This window comes from Somniosus microcephalus, chromosome 5 (assembly GCF_052327205.1).
Source record: "Somniosus microcephalus isolate GS21.2 chromosome 5, FLI_Smic_1.0, whole genome shotgun sequence".
NCBI classification, from domain to species: domain Eukaryota; kingdom Metazoa; phylum Chordata; class Chondrichthyes; order Squaliformes; family Somniosidae; genus Somniosus; species Somniosus microcephalus.
In genome coordinates this window covers 186,224,821-186,245,504 of record NC_140991.1, presented here as the reverse complement: position 1 = coordinate 186,245,504, position 20,684 = coordinate 186,224,821, and the positions used below count along the sequence as shown (strand labels likewise).

The following is a 20,684-nucleotide window of genomic DNA, read 5'->3' as shown; positions in this document are numbered from 1 at the left end:
GCCTCGGCTACGGTTGACCAGACCATACCGTGTTCCTTGTCGAAATCTATGATGGACATCAAGATTAATGGTCGTCCTACTGGGTGTTTCATAGACTGTGGCAGTACTGAAAGTTTTATACACCCCAACCTTGTTAACTCCTGTTCATTGAAGGTGTATCCTACGCGAAGTGAAATTGTGATGGCGTCCAAGTCCCTTACTTCGGAGGTAACTGGATATTGTAAAGTCACATTGACCATTAAGGATACAGAGTATAAGGACTTTAAACTCCTCATATTACCTCAGTTGTGTGTGAACTTAATATTAGGCTTGGACTTCCAGTGTCAGCATGAGAGCGTTACCCTTAAGTATGGTGGATCTCAGCCTCCACTCACAGTCTGCGGCCTTTCTACTTTAAAAGTAAGTCCGCCTTCTTTGTTCGCGAACCTTGCTCCTAATTGTAGACCAGAGCGGCTAAGAGTCAACGGTATAGTTCAGAAGATAAAACATTTATAAAAGAGGAAGTGGAAAGGCTTCAACGGGAGGGAATCATCGAACACAGTAATAGCCCATGCGTGCCCAGGTGGTGGTGGTTAAAACTAATGAGAAGAAAAGACTTGTGGTCGATTATAACCAGACTATAAACTTGTATACCCAATTAGACGCCTATCCTTTGCCTCGTATTTCTGAGATGGTGAACCAGATAGCTCAGTACCGTGTGTTCTCCACCATTGATTTAAAGTCTGCCTACCATCAACTCCCCATTAAAATAGAAGACCGACCTTATACGGCCTTCGAAGCTAATGGGCACCTGTACCAATTCCTTAGGGTGCCCTTTGGAGTGACAAATGGGGTATCCGTCTTCCAACAGGAGATGGATCAAATGGTGGATGAATACGCGTTGGAAACAACATTCCCGTACCTGGACAATGTTACTATCTGTGGGCGCGACCAACGGGAGCATGATCAAAATCTCGCAAAGTTCCTAGAGACTGCAAAGAGGTTAAACCTGACCTACAATGAAAACAAGTGTACCTTCAATACTACACTTTTGTGTATTCTCGGTTGCATTGTGGAGAATGGGATAATCGGGCCAGATCCTGAAAGATTACGCCCACTTAAGGAATTACCTTTACCTCACACTGTAAAAGCTTTAAGAATGTGTCTGGGATTCTTCTCGTACTATGCCCAGTGGGTGGCTAACTACTCAGATAAAGTCCGACCTCTTATTAAGTTGACGTCTTTCCCGCTATCGGCGGAAGCTCAGGAGGCTTTCCTTAATATCAAACGGGACATTGAGAAGGCAGTGGTATGTGCCGTGGATGAGAAGATCCCTTTTCAAGTGGAAAGTGATGCATCAGATTTTGCGTTGGCAGCAACTCTTAACCAAGCTGGTAGACCAGTAGCTTTCTTCTCTCGTACATTGCAAGGACCAGAAGTTCGACATTCTTCAGTGGAAAAGGAGGCACAGGCGATTATCGAAGCAGTCAGGTATTGGAGACATTATCTCGCTGGCCAACGTTTTACGCTCATTACTGACCAGCGATCCGTGGCCTTTATGTTCAACACTAAGCAGAGAGGCAAGATCAAAAATGATAAGATTTTAAGATGGCGAATAGAACTGTCAACATATGACTATGATATTCAGTACAGGCCTGGAGTATTTAATGAGCCATCGGATGCATTGTCACAAGGAGTATGTGCTAGTCTAGGTATAGATAAGCTTCAAAGTCTCCACGACGCACTCTGCCACCCTGGGGTTACCAGAATGAACCACTTCATTAAGTCCCACAATCTACCCTACTCTATTGAGGAGGTCCGGACAATGACCAGAACCTGTCGTGTTTGTGCTGAATGCAAACCCCGCTTCTATAAGCCGTCCGAGCCAGCTCATCTTATTAAAGCAACTCGACCATTTGAGTGTTTGAGTCTCGATTTTAAAGGTCCCCTTCCATCGAGCGACCGTAATGTCTATTTTCTTAATATTATAGACGAGTACTCTCAGTTCCCTTTTGTTATCCCCTGTCTGGATGTGACTAGTGCTGTTGTAATTAAATGCCTCTGCCAACTGTTTTCCTTGTTTGGCATGCCTAACTATATACATAGTGATAGGGGTTCTTCCTTTATGAGCGAAGAATTGCGACAGTTTTTGCTATCGAAGGGGATTGCAACGAGTAGAACTACCAGCTACAACCCTCATGGTAATGGGCAGGTCGAGAAAGAAAATGCGACAGTGTGGAAGGCTATCGTACTGTCTCTGAAGTCGCGAGGCCTGCCGACCTCTCGCTGGCAGGATGTCCTGCCAGACGTGCTGCATTCCATAAGGTCTCTTTTGTGTACAGTGACGAATGCCACCCCTCATGAAAGGATGTTTAGTTTTCCAAGAAAAGCTACTAATGGAGTAATGTTACCCACATGGTTGACGACCACGGGCCCTGTGTTGTTGCGCAGACATGTGAGAGGCCACAAGACTGATCCACTGGTGGAGGAAGTACAACTCCTCCATGCTAATCCCCAGCATGCGTATATTCAATATCCGGATGGGCGAGAGGATACGGTCTCTGTTAAAGATCTTGCACCTGCTGGAGCTCGAAAAGAGTTCGACTCTGAGAGTAGAGTTTTCAATCGTGGTATTGGACCTTCAGAGACACAAACCCTCAGTATGGAAAATACTGATGATTCTGGGAAGTCGAATGAACCGGAGTTATTACTCCGGGAGGAGCCTCAGCAAGAGTTACGTCATTCCCAGAGGATTATCAGACCTCCTGACAGACTGAATCTATAGCAGGGGGTGAATGTGATGAAATAACTCTGTGTTCTGGCATTTGTATTGTTGTTGTTGTTGTTGTTGTACTTGCTAATGTCTGGAATGTTCCACCGGTGTAATCACTAATGCTCCTCCCTAGCCCCGCCCCTCTTCTGGAAGGTTCTACCAAGGGCTGGGTCAGTGATGAACTGTGTTAACTCGATGCCATGTTCATACTTAATAAAAGCCTTTAGTTTCAAGCTTTAACTTCATGGATTCAGACAGTTATTGGGCACATCAATCACCCAGTTCAAAATATGGCAACTAACATCTCCACTACAATAGTGCTTGTGTGGCATATCACACTGGGTAATTTCAAGGCTTGGATCACAATCTTAAGCTCTAGCTCCTGGCTCTGATGTATAACCAGTGGCCTGAATTGACTTTACAATGTTTTAATAATAATAGTTCCCTGGATTTTTATTTAGACTGTTCTGCCTGAATTCCCTCCCATATTTCAATATTTCACAGAGAACTATTTTCTGATGAAGGGGACAGGCCTGGGAGAGTTTTAACAGAGGCATCAATAACAACAACAACAACTTGTATTTATATAGTGCCTTTAACCTAGTTAAACATCCCAAGGCACTTCACAGGAGTATTATAAGAGAAAAAAAATGACACTGAGCCACTTAAGGAGAAATTAGGTTAGGTGACCAACAGCTTGGTCAAAGAGGTAGGTTTTAAGGAGCGTCATAAATGAGGAAAGAGAGGTAGCAAGGCGGAGAGATTTAGGCAGCAATTCCAAAGCTTAGGGCCTAGGCAACAGAAGGCACGGCCACCAATGGTTGAACAATTATAATCAGGGATGCTCAAGAGGGCAGAATTAGTGGAGTGCAGATATCTCGGGTGGTTGTGGGGCTGGAGGAGATTACAGAGATAGGAAGGGGTGAGGCCATGGAGGGATTTGAAATCAAGGCCGAAAATTTCGAAATAGAGGCGTTGCTTAACCGGGAGCCAATGTAGGTCAGCGTGCACGGGGGTGATGGGTGAACAGGACTTGGTGTGAGTTAGGACATGGGCAGCCGAGTTTTGGAGCACCTCATGTTTACGTAGGGTGGAATGTGGGAGACCAGCCAGAAGTGTGTTGGAATAGTCAAGTCTAGAGGTAACAAAGGCATGGATGAGGATTTCAGCAGCGGATGAGCTGAGGCAAGGGCGATGTTAGGGAGGTGGAAATAGGCGGTCTTAGTTATGCTGCAGATATGTGGTTGGAAGCTTATTTCAGGGTCAAATATGACACCAAGGTTGTGAACAGTGTGCTTCGGCCTCAGACAGATGTTAGGGAGAGGGATGGAGTCAGTGGCTAGGGAACGGAGTTTGTGGTGGGGGCCAAAAAGAATGGCTTTGGTCTTCCCAATATCTAATTGGAGAAAATTTTTGCTTATCCAGAACTGTATGTCGGACAAGCATTCTGACAATTTGGAGACCATGGAGGGGTCGAGAGAAGTGGTAGTGAGGTACAGCTGGGTGTCGTCCGCGTACATGTGGAAACTGATGCTGTGTTTTCGGATGATGTCGCCAAGGGGCAACATGTAGATGAGAAATAGGAGGGAGCCAAGGATAGATCTTTGGGGGACACCAGAAGTAACATCATCCAAATAAGGCGACTAATATCTCCGCTATAATAGTGCTTATGTGGCAATATCACACAGGGTAATTTCTAGGCTTGGATTGCATCCTTAAGCTAGTTCTGATGTATAACCCGCGGCCTGAATTGAATTTATGAAGTTTTAATAATAATATTTCCCTGGATTTATATTTAGACTGTCTGTTGTTATGGTGGAACACGCTGCTGTCCTAAAGGCTACACAAGTGATCTCTCTCCATCATCCGCGGCACTGGAATATCTCAGAATTCCACCGGAAAGCAAGACACTTACAATGGCGACAGAAGGTCTGGGCAACAGTGTCAGCAGTGACAGCTCAGTAATTTACTGCGATAATGTACATTACTGTCCAGATGGGTATACGTGCTGTAGATTACAGAGTGGAGGTTGGAGCTGCTGCCCACATCCTGGGGTAGGTTACAATCTATACCACTGAGGCATAAATGATGCTTTTATATTCACATTATCTTATGTTGTACAAAACCCCACTGTGGAAGGGAACTAACTTGACATTACATCCTCACTTTTATTATATTACGCAAGTTTTGCTTTTTTCCCCTGGATATATAACATAATAGCAGAATGCAGATAGAGGAAAGTGCATAATAATTGATTTTCTCACGGCCTGGCAGAGTGTACTCTGATATGGAGCAGGCTGTCTCATCCAGGCCATTGGTATGAGTAGCTTCCAGCTGCATAGAGTCTAAATGGATTTTTATTGCAGCCCACTAAGCATGGCTACAATATATTAATACAGTGTAAATATTGACTTAATACAATGCACAAATCTCCAGATTTCTCAAAGTCTGCTGCTGCAACTACACATCCCTTTTAATCAACAACATTTACAAGCATAGCCTTGGTCCTTACCTGTTCATCTTTCCAGATTGCCCTCTATCCCCATTTTTCTTCTGCTTTGCATGATCTGTCCCTCACCATCATTCCTCATACTCTCCCTACACTTCCTCATCTGCTCCTGTTGTGGCCTGATGTATTTCTTTATGATTCCCAATCTGTGTTCTTCCCCTCATTCCCAAATCCCCTGCTTTTGCATTTGCCCTCAATTTCACTTGCCTGCTATTTGCATCCATTCCCTTTGTACTTCATCCCTCTATTTCCTTTACTCTCTTACACACTCCCAATGCCCCTTACTCTGCCTGCTTACACCAATTCCCCTTCCACGTCTCCCTCATCCTTCCAAAGCCTCCAATTGCACTTACCTTCTGACTTCACCTCCTATACTCTACTCCTTCACCTTTAGTGTTCTTTCCACATCAATGTCTTACACCTATATGCTACTCTCCTGTTGCGTCCACTCACCATTATGCCCTCACCGTACTTTACCACCTGCTTCCATTTAAGCCTGATGGCACCTTCAATTCGCAGTTCTTCTCACACTTCCGTAAATCTCCTGCCCCCATTTGGCCCAGTTCCTCTTACCCACCTCCCTCATGCTCTACTAAGCCCACAATTATCCTTTCTTTCCTATTTCACCCCTATATATAATACACTCCAGAATGAGTGCTCTTTCCAAGTATTTACGTGGCTCATCCTTGAGGTCAAATCTGGCGAATTGTCGCAGCCGGGGGGTGGGGAAGGGGTAACTGGGTTCTAGGAAAATATTGGGCGGGGGGGCTATGACTTTGGTGTGTCAAAAACTGTATATTGGGGCCTTTAAGTTTCGTTAAGTGCTGGAATTCATTCACATACAGAGATAAAGCCAGGTCTATAAATCGTACAATTATTAGGCAGTACTACTACTACTACTACTTTTGTATGACGGGAAGAGCTTATTATGGGATGTCTAGTTTGGCTACCCATTCGATGGCCTCCTGAGATACCGGGTGGTGAAATGAGGTGCTTCCCGCAAAAGATCTTAGTGAACAGGTTGATGTGATGTGTTCCATGGTCTGGGACCCATGGCCAGAGTTACACTTCAGGCCATCCCTCATCTTCCACTTGTGGAGCAGCTGGCCGCATCGCCCATGCCCTGTGCGGATTTGGTTGGGTGCTGTCCACTGTCTTTGAGGGAGGTCGAAGCCAGGGAGCTCTGCTGTTGGGTCAGTGATGAGGTGTTGGTTCTTTATGTTGCATGCGTCCCACAATTCCGTCCATCTGGATAGTGGGTCGATACCAGCTGCATGAATTTTGGCTGCTGTTTCCCAGAATGGCTGGCGCGATTTTAAGCGCTTTCATAGTGGGTTTTTTCAAGTCTTCGTGAATGCGAAGGTCGATGTTGCTCATGATTTTTTCCAAATCATGGAGCACGGTGGTGTTACGGTGAATGGCAGGCAGGGCCAATGTGGGACAGCACCGGGAGCCACTCAGTTAAAGTGGACATGAGTGTCCCTGATACTGTCCTCATGGCGGCGTTTAGTTGCATGTCCACGATCTTTGTGTGGCGGCTGCAGGACCATGAGGCAGAGCAGTATTCTGCAGCAGAGTAGACTAGGGCCACAGTTGAGGTGCGAAGAGTTCTGGCTGTGCTCCCCCATAATGTTCCAGCAAGTTCCCGGACCAGGTTCACCCTGGTTTTTACTTTTTGGCTGGTGTTGGTGAGATGAAGCCGATAGGGGAGAATCCTGTGCAGGGTGACACCTGGGTATTTTGGGTGGGGTTCATGTATATGTTGTCTTCTGCAGAAGGAAACATTGAGTTCTTTCCTGGCAGTGTTGTTCTTCAGATGGAATGCTGACACAACTGTCTTCTCTGGATTGGGGTGGAGGCACCAGGTTCAGAAGTAGCATTCCAGTAGGTCCAGGTCACTTATGAGTGTCTTACTTGCTTCCTCTAGTGTTGATGCCTGCGTCAACAGTGCAATGTCATCGGCATAGGCGAGCTTCCGTGATTTGGTGTAGGGCATGTCCACCGTGTAGATGTTGAAAAAGGCTGGTGCAAGCACCGACTCCTGTGGCAGACTATTGTTGGGCGTCTTTGTTAGGCTGGTCTTGTCACCAAGATAGACGTGGAACTCACAATTGCTCATTAGGGTGTCAATAAGCCTGACAGTCTTGCGGTATTGGATGATTATTGAAAGCTTCAGTAGCAGACCTTCACGCCAGACAGTGTCGTTTGCCAATGACAAGTCTATGAAGGCAGCTCCAGTCTTCAGCTGCTTCTGGAATGCTGCCTCAATGTTGGTAGTGAGTGCAAGGACCTGGTCAGAGCAGCCTCTTCCTTCTCTGAAGCCCACCTGCTCGTTTGGGAGGGCGGTTTCTAAAGCCGGTTTTATCCAGTTAAGAACGAGCCATTTGCAACTACTTTGTAGACCATAGACAGAAGGGCGATGGAGCGGTAGCTTTTGGGATCGTTGGCTGATTTTCCTGGCTTTAGAATGGCAATGACTTTGGAATGGCACCAGATTTCTAGGATTATCCCAGTGTCAAAGATGTTGAAGGTGAGTTTGGCAAGCCAAATCCGTCCATTTGGGCCATGGTTCTTGAGGAATTCTGGGTTGATCCTGGTGGCCTTCATAGACTTGGTGGCTGTCAGCGCTGTATCCACTTCTTCAGTGGTGAAGTCCACCCAAAAGGAGGTGTGCGGAGCAGCTTTTTGCAGAGAAAGTTTAAGCAGCTTTTGCACCCTGCACTTATTTTCGATGGTAGTCATTGCCTTTGAGTTGGTTAGGAGGCAGCCCGCAATGGCACCTGCACTAACTTTTGGTGCCTCAAGTGGGGGCAGTGAGGTAGTGCCATGCCGGTAGAGCAGGCTCTAGGGTTTCCTGCTGGAGTATGAGAAATCCAGATTTTCGGTGGTTTCTCGCCATCAAGCCAATCTGCCCTTGTCTAGGGAATTCATGAATGTTGTTGCTGTATCCAGTTCTTTAGTGACATTGAACTCTGCCAGCAATCTCTCACTCTCCTGGGACCAGGATGGCACGTATTCTTTTCTGTAGCTGTGTGGGATGCTGCTGGTGACCCCCACTTTCAGCAGTCGAGCAAAACAGTCGTAGTTGTTTGGGGACGGTGGTATTCTCTGGATTGTTTCCTTGACAATGCTTGTGAAGGTGGGCCTTGAAGCCTTACAGAAGTTCCATCTTGGCTTCAGGACTGAGGTGACTATCGGCACCTCGATTCCTACATGTACGATGCTGGCTTGGTGTTGTGAGCGGGAAAAGTTCTTTAGAATCGTCCAGGAGCATGTGAGCTACTGTCCTTTGCTGTCACCGGTCATGAAACAGGGGTCTGGTGAGTATTCCTTCCACCTGCGGGCAAAGAAAAAGGTGCTTGGCTGTTTGGCATTGAAGAGAAGATGGATATCAGAGGCCAACGCCCAGTCTTCTAGTTATTCACCTGCTCGATCTGTTTTTTGGAGCCCACATGTAGTGGTAGCTGTTGAAATCGCCGATGTAGATGGTTAGCGGTTGGTAGGACAATGGCTGTCCATGTCTCTGTCAGCAGCTTGGAGATGTTCACGACGGTCAGCTTGTCCTCTCTGATTATGATGGAGAACTGATGGTGAGCTATCTCAGCTTCGGTAATTAGGTCAGCCTGGACGTCTGTGGACATACCGTATTTTGCGTGGTTTCGGCACCACTATCATGTGGAATCCATGGATCTGAATCCGGTATGGGTTGGGTTCAGGTAGATGGGTTTCTTGGAGGGCAAGAACATCGATCATATACATTCTAAATTCCCTTGACAAGAACTCACACTGCGCTCTGGATAGGCCTTCATCATTGTGGTGATAAATGCGGACTATTGGGCCAATTATCTTGGTTGATTGGTCCTCAAAGGGACCTTTGGTCAACATGTTCGATGCTTTCACACTTTTCAGACCAGGATGCCACTTTTGGGTGTTCGGTCATCTTCTTGATGACATTAGCTGGCAAATTCTCGGTGAACTAGCACACACAGGGAGGCCACGTGTAGGTTGTATTAGGCAGTGTTTCCCATATACCCATGCCATCATTTGATGTTTGCAATTTATTTATTTAAATTAATAATATAGTTTACAATTATTTCTAACTTATAACATCCAAAAAGAAACTAAGGGGGCAAAATTGGGTGCCTTTGCGTCTCCTGTTAGCGCTCCTGGGGGCTGCCGATGGGGCGCAAATGGCTTTGCGACCGGGCGCAGAACTGACATTGACTCCCGCCATATTCGGTGGGAGTTTTGAGGTGGCGCTACAGCGTTGCATCATCGCCGTGCGCATCGCCCCAGACCCGAAATTGACTTCTGCCCCCTGCAGCAGCACCGGTCGAAAACACCGACAGCTGCAGGAGGCATGCATCGGGATGCCGACCGCTTCGGGGGCGATGATTAAAGGCGAGGTGGCCGAGGTAAGTAAAAAAAACTTACCTTTCTTGTTCTACTTTTTTTCGTGTGATCCTGCCTGCGATCGATCAGCCCAGCACTCTGCTTAAGTGCCGGGCTGATCGTGTGGGATCGTGGCTGCCTTGGTGGTCCAGGTAGGTACTTTTTAAATTGCAGAGTCTGCAGCGATGGCCCTTCCCTTTAAGGGAGGGAAGGAGCCTTTGAACGCGGCCCCACTGTGCAGCACTGCTGAAGTCTCCGCTCCGCCTGTTGCAAGAAGGAAGTGGAGCTCTTAATTTAGCGCTCCAATTCCCTCTTGGAGCACAAACAGCAAATTTTTCCAAATAGTGGAAAAAATATGGGGGGATATTTCGGTTGGTTTGCACCTCCTGTTAGCGCCTTAAGAGGGCGCTAATGGGGCACAAAGCAACTAGCGCCCGAGTGCGGCAATGTTTGCGCCGCTTGCGAAATTGACCAGATATTTTGCGGCGGCGCTAAATACTACCGCCACAATCTCTTGCACCCGCAGATTGTGACGTCAGTCGAGCGTGCAACGCCCGGTAGCGCCCCGGACCGGATATTGAGTGGCGACCCCTGCCTTACCACCTGCCGCTAGCAACGACAGGTTGAGGGGAGCATTTTGCAGTCGAGAAGGGACTGCGGGAGTGCTATTTAAAGGCGACCGCTTCCTGCCTTTTTTTCGGCGACATTTTTGCACCACGCATTCTAAGTGAGAGAGAGAGACTTCTGGAGATATTCAACACTCTGTTAAGGAGTTTTGGGTACTGAGCAGCACTTTGCAGGTTCATTTTGATTTGATCTTCCTTGCATCAATTTAGAAGAGACTATGGGGGCTGCACTCTGACATATTTCCCTGGGCCACTCCATTGTTCTTTCCAGCAGATTTGATGTACAGGTCTCTCCAGGCCGAGATTCAAGGCTGCAATGAGCAAGGTGTGGATGGAGAGCAAGATCAAGCCTCCCCTTTAAGAACTGGCCAGCGCTAGTGTGTCTGTGTTCCATTGCTGACTGACATCACATGAGCTTCGCCAGCGCTCTGAGATAGTGCCTCGCTCCTCGGCGTTAGCGCCTTAAGAGTGGTGTGTAGCGCCTGATTTAGCGCTCCAATCACCTCCAGAGGCGATAGAAGCCAAGTTTGCAGTCGGAGACGATAATTACCGCCAGGCGCTAAACTTTGCGCCTGGCCGATAATTGCACCCCAAACAGGGCGATACCGAATTTTTCCCCATGGAGTTTAAAATCATTAGCGCCTGCCACTAACTTTTCAAACTTTTCAAACTGTCTGCGCAGAACTGACCCGACACCAAGCGGCGGGGGAGACAATTTATATAATTAAATGGCTTGTTAACAGCCAATTTAATGCTATTTTGAGCCTTCCTTGTAATTTTACCTGCTCCCCCACGGGTTACCCGCTGCTCGGGGAACACGCCAGCTCATCCTGGCGTGAGTTGAGTCTGTTTTGATTTATCTGATAACCTGAGAGCTGCAGAAGTGGTATAAAGGATACCATGTTGCAGCTGTTCCGTTTCAGAGCTCAGAAACTGTTGGTTACTGCATTTGTAAGACATATAGAGATTTATTTAGCTTGCAAGTGTTTAGAGCCAACTGTATATTCAGTGCCACCTCATTGGCACAACCTTTCTCACCATTGACAGATTGCTTCTGTCATCTCAACTGCAGCTGCCGTCTATTCCAGCAACATTGGTGCCCTTGGAAAAAATCGCACCTTGGTCCTCTGAATCCTTCCACAAACAGCCCCAACACCAACATCACCAGGCACACCAGCATCACCAACAGCATGACCAACAACTTCACCAACAACAACACCAACCTTCTCCACCATCACCTGATGCTGCACAGACACAGGGCATCAGCACCTGACAACATTGCTGCCCGGGAGGCCAGCGATGGCATCACCATGGCCAGATTTACTTCACTTGACGCTGTACACCCTGGCTACCACATCATCCACCAGGTTGACACTATCCCACACCAGCACCATAAAGCATCCCTATAATGTCCAAGCCATTCCTTTTACACTCATCACAATAGCTTGGGGGGGGGGGCAGTTATGTCTCAACATTCACTGGAACTCACTAAGACACTTCTCAAGGTGCGCACAGATCTGTCCAATAAGGTGAAGTGTTGAAAATAATGTATGACAACACATTACCAGAAACTTCACATGGACATTGGTTAAACCTCTCAACTGCCTACCTTGTATGTTGTTAGTTGGTATGCTTGCAGTAGGGTGAGGGTGAGTGTGAGGGGTGGCTAGTGAGATGGAGAAGGTAAGTTCGTGTGAGTAAGGATGTGCAGGAGTAGGGTAGGGAAGGCAGAGTGATGGGGATGTGATGAGTGGCACAGCAGGGTGAGTTTGAGTGTGGCTTTGCAGTAACATTTCGTGATCTACTGAGATTATTGAAAGGTTGGCGCCTCTGCAGTCAGGGATGCCTGACGACATCCCTCCTGTGCAATGTGCAACCAGGCTGTGTTGATCTCCTGGGGAGGCCCATGAGAATCTCCCTGCATGCTGTGACTCCCTCCATAAGCATATGGAGGGAGTCATGCGTCATCCTGCGTGCAGACATGGACCTTTGTGCAGTGCTTGTCAGTGTTTGCAGCACCTCAATATTGTAGAACACTGACAGCATAGCTGTCAAAATCAATGTGGACGTGCTCCCTTTAAGGAAACCGGCTGATGACGCATCATCAAATGATGTCATCAGTCCTGCTTCCTGTTAATTGGCCAGGAACCCCGCAGGGCGGGCTTAACAAGGCCAATCCATGGAAAATCGTTTTCAGAGAGCGGCTGCAGACGGGAGCGGGACCGGAAACCGCCAACCAGCTCTCCCGCCTCCACAGGGAAAATCCAGCCCGTTATGTTCCTGGGCCTTGTCCCAACCGGATTAGATAAACCTCAGGAGGTTATCTGTTCTTTTTTTCTAGAAATTCAGCCTGCAGGGAACTTGATCTCTGCAGGTCACCTTAACCATCTTTGATCTCTCTGAGCAGTCATTTAGCCAACACCTTAGTGTTGTTACCGGCGGGCCCATGGGGAGGGCCAACACCTTAGTGTTGTTACCGGCGGGCCCATGGGGAGGGCCAACACCTTAGTGTTGTTACCGGCAGGCCCATGGGGAGGTATTACTCACTGTGACCGAGGAATCAAGATGGTCACAGCTAATGTAACTAATTTCACAAGAGCAGTATTACTACCGCCAAAGAGAGTTATAGTTACTCCTGCCTGTTTCACGCATAATCCCCCTTTGCCACCTCCTCCATGTAGTAATTCCCATGCACCTACCATGGGCCCAGCTGCCTGTTATCTGACACCCTTGGCCTGCCAACGCTTGCCTGGCACGTCTCATGATCCTATGATTCCATAAGTCTCACCAGTTATCTTTATCACTAAGCGGATAATTCAAAGCGCAATTAGCACGTATAATATAAGGTTATGGAATTTTGAAAATTGAACTGCTTCTATAATCTCCTGATCCCTTGTATTGTCCACTCACCTTGCTCTCCTGTTGAGTCCCCTCACCATCAGCCATTCTCTCAACCACTTTCTTTAATCTCCACCACCTGGACACACCAATCATCTCACCCGCACTTTTGCCATCCTGTCAACTAACCCCGATCCCCTGCAGTGTCAACTACCCTCTTCTCCCTCCTCATATCGCTTGATTGAAGCATCATCCACATTCTCCCCAACCTTTTTATGCTGCTTCTGTGAGTAAGAGCGGAAATATTAAAAAATTGTATCCAGGAGGAGGGCCTGAGGAGTAGGCAAGATTTCAGCAACATGGCCAGGCTGGGCTGGACCAGGAAGCAGGGCCAAATAATTTTTTAAGTGCTGCCAGCTACCAGGGCTGAAACACAAGGCTGGGCCAGGCATTTGTGTCAACTTTGTGAATGGGGTTGGGAGGTAGTGGGGTTTTCCCGAAGTGGAGCCAGAAATTGAGGGTCAGGTGACAGCTGGAATCCCTTGATCCAGGATATTGATTCAGCAAGGATGAAGGAATGACAATATATGACCAAATCATGATGGCATGTGACTTAGATCGTGTTCCCGCGATATTGCTGCTCTTATCCTTCTCGATGGTAGAGGTTGTAAGGGAGGAAAGTGATGTTGAAGTAACCTTGGTGAGTTGCAGAAGTGCATCCTGTAGATCATTCATCCTACAACCACAGTGTGCTGGTAGTGGAGAGGGTAAATATTGAGTCTAATGACAGTGGTGGTGATTAATTAGATTGCTCTGGATGGTGTTGAGCTTCTTGAATGTTGGTGCTGCTGTACACATTCAGGTGAGCATTCCCTGACTTGAGCCTTGTAAATGGTGGAGAGGCTTTGAGGGGTCAGGTGAGCCACTTGTTGCAGAGAACCCAGTTTTTCCCACATTACAACAGTGACTCCATTCAAAAGTACTTCATTGGCTGCAAAGTGCTTTGAGATGTCCGGTGGTCATGAAAGGCGGTATATAAATGCAAGTCTTTCTTTCTTTCTGCCTTGTGTTTTAGCGATGGTGTTGATAATGGTTGGTCCATTTATGCTTCTGGCCAATGGTGAGCCCCCCTCCTGCCCCACCCCCACCGCTTACTGACCTTATGACGGAGGGAAGGTCATTGATGAGGCAGCTGAAGATGGTTGGGAAAGGACACTGCCTTGATAAACCCTTACAAAAATATCCTGGTGTTATGATGATTGGCTTCTAACAACCACAACTATCTTCCTTTGTGTCATATAAAAATCCAATCACTGGAGGGTTTTTCCTTTAACCCCCATTGACCACAGTTTTGCGAGGGCTCCATGGTTGAAGGCAGCTACATTCACCTCTTGTTCAGCTCTATGTCTATGTCTGGTTAAAGGGGCAGAGTGGTTCTGCCAGGACCTGAACTGAGCTTGAGTGAGCAGGTTATTGGTGTCACTCGATAGCACTATTGATAGGATATAATTGGGATTACGGAGATGGCTCCAGGGTGACCAAGGCTGGGAATTCAACATCAAGGGGTATTCAATATTCAGGAAAGACAGGCAAAAAGGAAAAGGAGGTGGGTAGCATTGCTAGTTAAAGAGGAGATTAACACAATAGTAAGGAAGGATATTAGCTCTGATGATGTGGAATCTGTATGGGTAGAGCTGAGAAATACCAAGGGGCAGAAAAAGTTAGTGGGAGTTGTATACAGACCCCCAAACAGTAATGCTGAGGTTGGGGATGGCATTAAATGGGAAATTAGAGATGCGTGCAATAAGGGCACAGCAGTTATCATGGGTGACATTAATCTACATATAGATTGGGCTAAGCAAATTAGTAACAATACTGTGGAGGAGGAATTCCTGGAGTGTATACGGGATGGTATCCTGGACCAATATGTCAAGGAACCAACTAGAGATCAGGCCATCTTAGACTGGGTATTATGTAATGAGAAAGGATTAATTAGCAATCTTATTGTGCGAGGCCCCTTGGGGCGGAGCGATCATAATATGGTAGAATTCTTCATTAAGATGGAGAGTGAAGTATTTGACTCAGAGACTAGGGTCCTGAATTTAAATAAAGGAAACTACGATGGTATGAGGTGCGAGTTTAGTAGGATGGATTGGGGAACGTTACTTAAAGGGTTGACGATGGATAGGCAATGGCAAACATTTAAAGATTGCATGGATGAACTATAGAATTTGTTTATCCCTGTTTGGCATAAAAATAAAACAAAAAAGGTGACTCAAACGTGGCTAACAAGGGAAATTAGGGATAGCATAAGATCCAAGGAGAGGACATATAAATTGGCCAGAAAAAGCAGCAAACCTGAGGATTGGGAGCAGTTTAGGATTCAGCAAAGGAGGACAAAGGAATTAATTAAGAGGGGGAAATAGAGTATGAGAGTAAGCTTGCAGGGAACATAAAAACTAACTGTAAAAGCTTCTATAGATATGTGAAGAGAAAAAGATTGGTGAAGTCAAGCATAGGTCCCTTGCAGTCAGAATCAGGAGTATTTATAATGGGGAACAAAGAAATGGCAGACCAATTAAATACATACTTTTGTTCTGTCTTCACAAAGGAGAACACAAATAACCTCCCAGAGATGTTGGGGAACATACGGTCTAATGAGAGGGAGGAACTGAATGAAATCAGTATTTGTAGGGAAATGGTGTTAGGGAAATTGATGGGATTGAAGGCCAATAAATCCCCAGGAGCTGATAATCTACATCCTAGGGTACTTAAGGAAGTGTCCCTAGAAATAGTAGATGCATTGCTGGTCATCTTCCAAAATTCTATAGACTCTGGAACAGTTCCCATGGATTGGAGGGTAGCTAATATAACCCCACTATTAAAAAAAGGTGGTAGTGAGAAAATGGGGAATTATAGACCGGTAATCCTGACATCGGTAGTGGGGAAAATGCTAGAGTCCATTATAAAAGATGTAGTAGCAGAGCACTTGGATGTGGTATATTTGGACTTTCAGAAGGCTTTCGATAAGGTCCCGCATAAGAGATTAGCGTGTAAAGTTAAAGCACATGGGATTCGGGGTAAGGTACTGACTTGGATAAAGAACTGGTTGGCAGACAGGAAGCAAAGAGTTGGAATAAACGGGTCTTTTTCCGAGTGGCAGGCAGTGACTAGTGGGGTACCGCAGTGATCGGTGCTAGGACCCCAGCTATTCACAATATATATTAATGATCTAGATGAGGGAACTAGATGTAATATCTCCAAGTTTGCAGACGACACAAAGCTGGGTGGACATGTGTGCTGTGAGGAGGATGCCGAGAAACTCCAGTATGATTTGGACAGTTTGGGTGATTGGGCAGATGCATGGCAGATGCAGTATAATGTGGATAAATGCGAGGTTATTCAATTTGGTGGCAAAAACTGGAAGGCAGATTATTATCTGAACGGCAATAGATTGGGAGAAGGGGAAGTGCAACGAGAGCTGGGTGTCCTTGTGCACCAGTCGCTGAAGGTAAGCATGCAGGTGCAGCAGGCGGTCAAGAAGTCAAATGGTATGTTGACCTTCATAGCAAGAGGATTTGAGTACAGGAGCAAGGATGTCTTGTTGCAGTTGTACAGGGCCTTGGTGAGACCACACCTTGAGTATTGTGTGCAGTTTTGGTCACCTTATCTGAGGAAGGATGTTCTTGCCATGGAGGGAGTGCTGCGAAGATTCAGCAGACTGATACCTGGGATGGCAGGAATGACGTACGAGGAGAGTTTGGGTCGATTGTGCTTATATTCGCTGGAGTTTAGAAGAATGAGAGGGGATCTCATTGAAACTTATAAAATTCTAACAGGACTAGACAGACTAGATGCAGGAAGGATGTTCCAAATGGCAAGGGAGTCCAGAACCAGGGGTCACAGTCTAAGGATAAGGGGTAAGCCATTTAGGACAAAGATGAGGAGGAATTTCTTCACCCAGAGAGTGGTGAACCTGTGGAATTCTCTACCGCAAAAGGCAGTTGAGGCCAATTCATTTAATATATTCAAGAAGGAGTTAGATATATTTCTTAATGCTAAAGGGATCAAGGGATATGGGGAGAAAGCAGGGATAGGGTACTGAATTTGGATGATCAGCCATGATCTCATTAAATGGCGGAGCAGGCTCAAGGGGCCAAATGGCCTACTCCTGCTCCTATCTTCTATGTTTCCATGTTGATGACTTTTTCCATCATTTTTCTGATGATTGGAAGGAGGCTGATAGTGTGGTTATTAAGTAGAGTTCTCTAGCTGCTTGAGAAGTGGTTGACTGGGGAGTGGGATGGCTAGTGATGCTGTGCAGATCTTCTGCATTACAACTAGGATTTTGTCAGGGCTCGTAGCCTTTTCTGTGTCTGCTGCACTCAGTCTCTTTTTAATATCATCTTGAGTGAACTGAATTAGCTGAACACTAGCATCTATGATGTTGGAGGCCTTGGAAGGAGGCTGTATAGGATTAACCACTTTGCCTAAAAATACTTGAAACATTCAGCCTTGTCCCTTGCACTCACATGCTGAGATCGACCAGTGTTGAGGATGGGGATGTTCATGTGATTGTGCAGTGATCATTCTGACAAATGATATTATGAACAGACGTGTCTGTGACAAGTAGGTTGATGGGGACGAGGTCCAGTAGTTACTTCTTCCTGTTGGTTCCTCACCACCTGATGCAGGTCCATTCTGCATGATATGAATTTCAGGACTCTGCCAGCTTAGTGGCGGTAACTGAGCCACTCCTGGTATTGGATATTGAAACCCCTACCCAGGGTACATGTTCTTCCCTTGCTAACCTCAGCACTTCCTCCAAGTAGTGGTCAACATGAAAGAGTATAATTCATCAGCTGAGGGGGTAGGGGAGGACAGCAGGGGGAGGGGGCATAATGAGTGATCAGCAGGTTTTCTTGACCTGAAGACTTCATGGGATCCAACATCAATATTGTCGACTCCCAGGCCACTCCCACCTGACTGTAAACCAAAGTGCCCCAGCTGTGGTGGCTTTATCCCACTGGTGGGACAGGACATACCCAGGGTTGTTGGTGGAGAAGTCAGGGATGTTGGCTAATAGATATGATTCTGTGAGTGCGACTATGTCAGGCTGTTGCTTCACTAGTCTGTAGAACAGCTGTCCCAAGTTGGGCATTTTAAAAAATTCGTTCATGGGATGTGGGCGTCGCTGGCATTATTGCCCATCCATAATTGCCCTTGAGAAGGTGCTGGTGAGCCACCTTCTTGAACCACTGCAGTCTGTGTGGTGAAGGTATTCCCACAGTGCTGTTAGGGAGGGAGTTCCAAGAATTCCACCCAGCGGCGATGAAGGAACAGCGATATACTTCCAAGTCAGGATGGTGTGTGACTTGGAGGGGAACTTGGAGGTGGTGGTGTTCCCATGCGGCTGCTGCTCTTGTCCTTCTAGGTGGTAGAGGTCTCAGGTTTGGGATGTGCTGCCGAAGAAGCCTTGGCGAGTTGCTGCAGTGCATCTTGTAGATGGTACACACTGCAGCCACGGTACGCTGGTGGTGGAGGGAGTGAATGTTTAAGGTGGTGGATGGGGTGCCATTCAAGCGGGCTGCTTTGTCCTGGATGGTGTCGAGCTTCTTGAGTTTTGTTGGAGCTGCACTCATCCAGGCAAGTGGAGAGTATTCCATCACACTCCTGACTTGTGCCTTGTAGATGGTGGAAAGGCTTTGGGGAGTCAGGAGGTGAGACACTCATCACAGAATACATAGCCTTTGACCTGCTCTTGTTGCCACAGTATTTATGTGGCTGGTCTAGTTAAGATTCTGGTCAATGGTGACCCCCAGGATGTTGATGGTGGGGGACTCGGCAATGGTAATGCCGTTGAATGTTAAGGGGCGGTGGTTAGATTCTCGCTTATTGGAGATAGTCATTGCCTGGCACTTGTGTGGCAGAAATGTTACCTGCCACTTATCAGCCCAAGCCTGAACATCGTCCAGGTCTTGTTGCATGTGGACATGGACTGCTTCATTTTCTGAGGAGTTGTGAAAGGCACTGAACACTGTGCAGTTATCTGCGAACATCCCCATTTCTGACGTTATGTTGGACGGAAGGTCATTCATGAAGCAGCTGAAGATGGTTGGAACTAGGACACTGCCCTGAGGAACTCCTGCTGCGATGTCCTGGGGCTGTGATGATTGACCTCCAACCACCACAACCATCTTCCTTTGTGCTAGGTATGACTCCAGCCAGTGGAGAGTATTCCCCCGATTCCCATTGACTTTAGTTTTACTGGGGCTCCTTGATGCCACACTCGGTCAAATGCTGCCTTGATGTCAAGGACAGTCACTCTCACCTCATCTCTGCAATTCAGCTCCTTTTTCGATGTTTGAACCAAGGCTGTAATGAGGTCGGGAGCGAGTGGTCTTGGCGGAACCCAAACTGGGCATCAGTGAGCAGGTTATTGGTGTTTAGGTACCGCTTGATAGCACTGTCGATGACACCTTCCTTCACTTTGCTGCTGATTGAGAGTAGACTGATGGGGCAGTAATTGGCCGGATTGGATTTGTCCTGCTTTTTGTGGACAGGACTTACCTGGGCAGTTTTCCACATTGTCGGATAGATGCCAGTGTTGTATCTGTACTGGAACAGCTTGGCTGGAAGTGTGGCTAGTTCTGGAGCACAAGTCTTCAGCACAACAGCTGGGATGTTGTCGGGGCCCAGAGCCTTTGTTGTATCCAGTGCACTCAGCCGTTTTTTGATATCACGTGAAGTAAATTGAATTGGCTGAAGACTGGCTTCTGTGATGTTGGGGACCTTAGGAGGAGGCCGATATTGATCATCCACTCGGCACTTCTGGCTGAAGATGGTTGCAAACGCTTCAACCTTGTCTTTTGCACTAACGTGCTGGGCTCTGCCCTCATTGACAATGTGGATATTCATAGAGCATCCTCCTCCCGTTAGTTATTTAATGGTCCACCACCATTCACGCCTGGATGTGGCAGGACTGCAGAGTTTTGATCTGATCCGCTGATTGTGGGATCCCTTAGCCCGTCAGTTTCCATATGTTAGTAAAGAGAATTTTGCAGCCCCCCTGCTGATGATTAGGTGCCTGGATTGTTGTCAATAGGTCTCTCGGATCTTTAGTATGATTGAGACAACCACATAATGTGGGCTTGGAGTCATGTGTAGACCAGACCAGGTAGGGGTGGCAGGTTCCCTTCCCTGAAGTACATTAGTGAATCAGTTAGGCTTTTATGATGACAGATTATTGTGGTAATTTATTCTGATGTCAGCCCACACATTACCAGATTTATTAAATTCAATTTCATAACTTGGATTTGACCTCACAACCTCTGGGTTGCTTGTCCAGTATTATAAGCACTACTTTACTGTATCTGGTACAATTCAATGATTTCCTGCTGTTTGTTCAGGAGCTTTAATACTTATAAATATCCCTTGCTTTGGAGGGACATGTGAAAGAAGAAAGACTTGCATTTATAGCACCTTTCACGACCATCGGACGTCCCAAAGCGCTTTCTTGCCAATGTGGTGCTGTTCTTAGTGCTCATTAAGGTGAAGGATGTGTGTG

At 46.8% G+C, this 20,684-nt stretch overlaps 1 protein-coding gene across 1 annotated transcript in view; it reads left to right on the top strand.

Annotated features, from left to right (window-relative positions):
• LOC147117487 (progranulin-like) overlaps positions 1-20,684 on the top strand; it is a 98,971-nt gene that overhangs the window by 76,144 nt on the left and 2,143 nt on the right. The window contains exon 8 of the mRNA XM_085988505.1: positions 4,552-4,806. Within this exon, the coding sequence (XP_085844631.1) occupies positions 4,552-4,806 (255 nt within the window). The remainder of the gene's footprint in view (positions 1-4,551; positions 4,807-20,684) is intronic.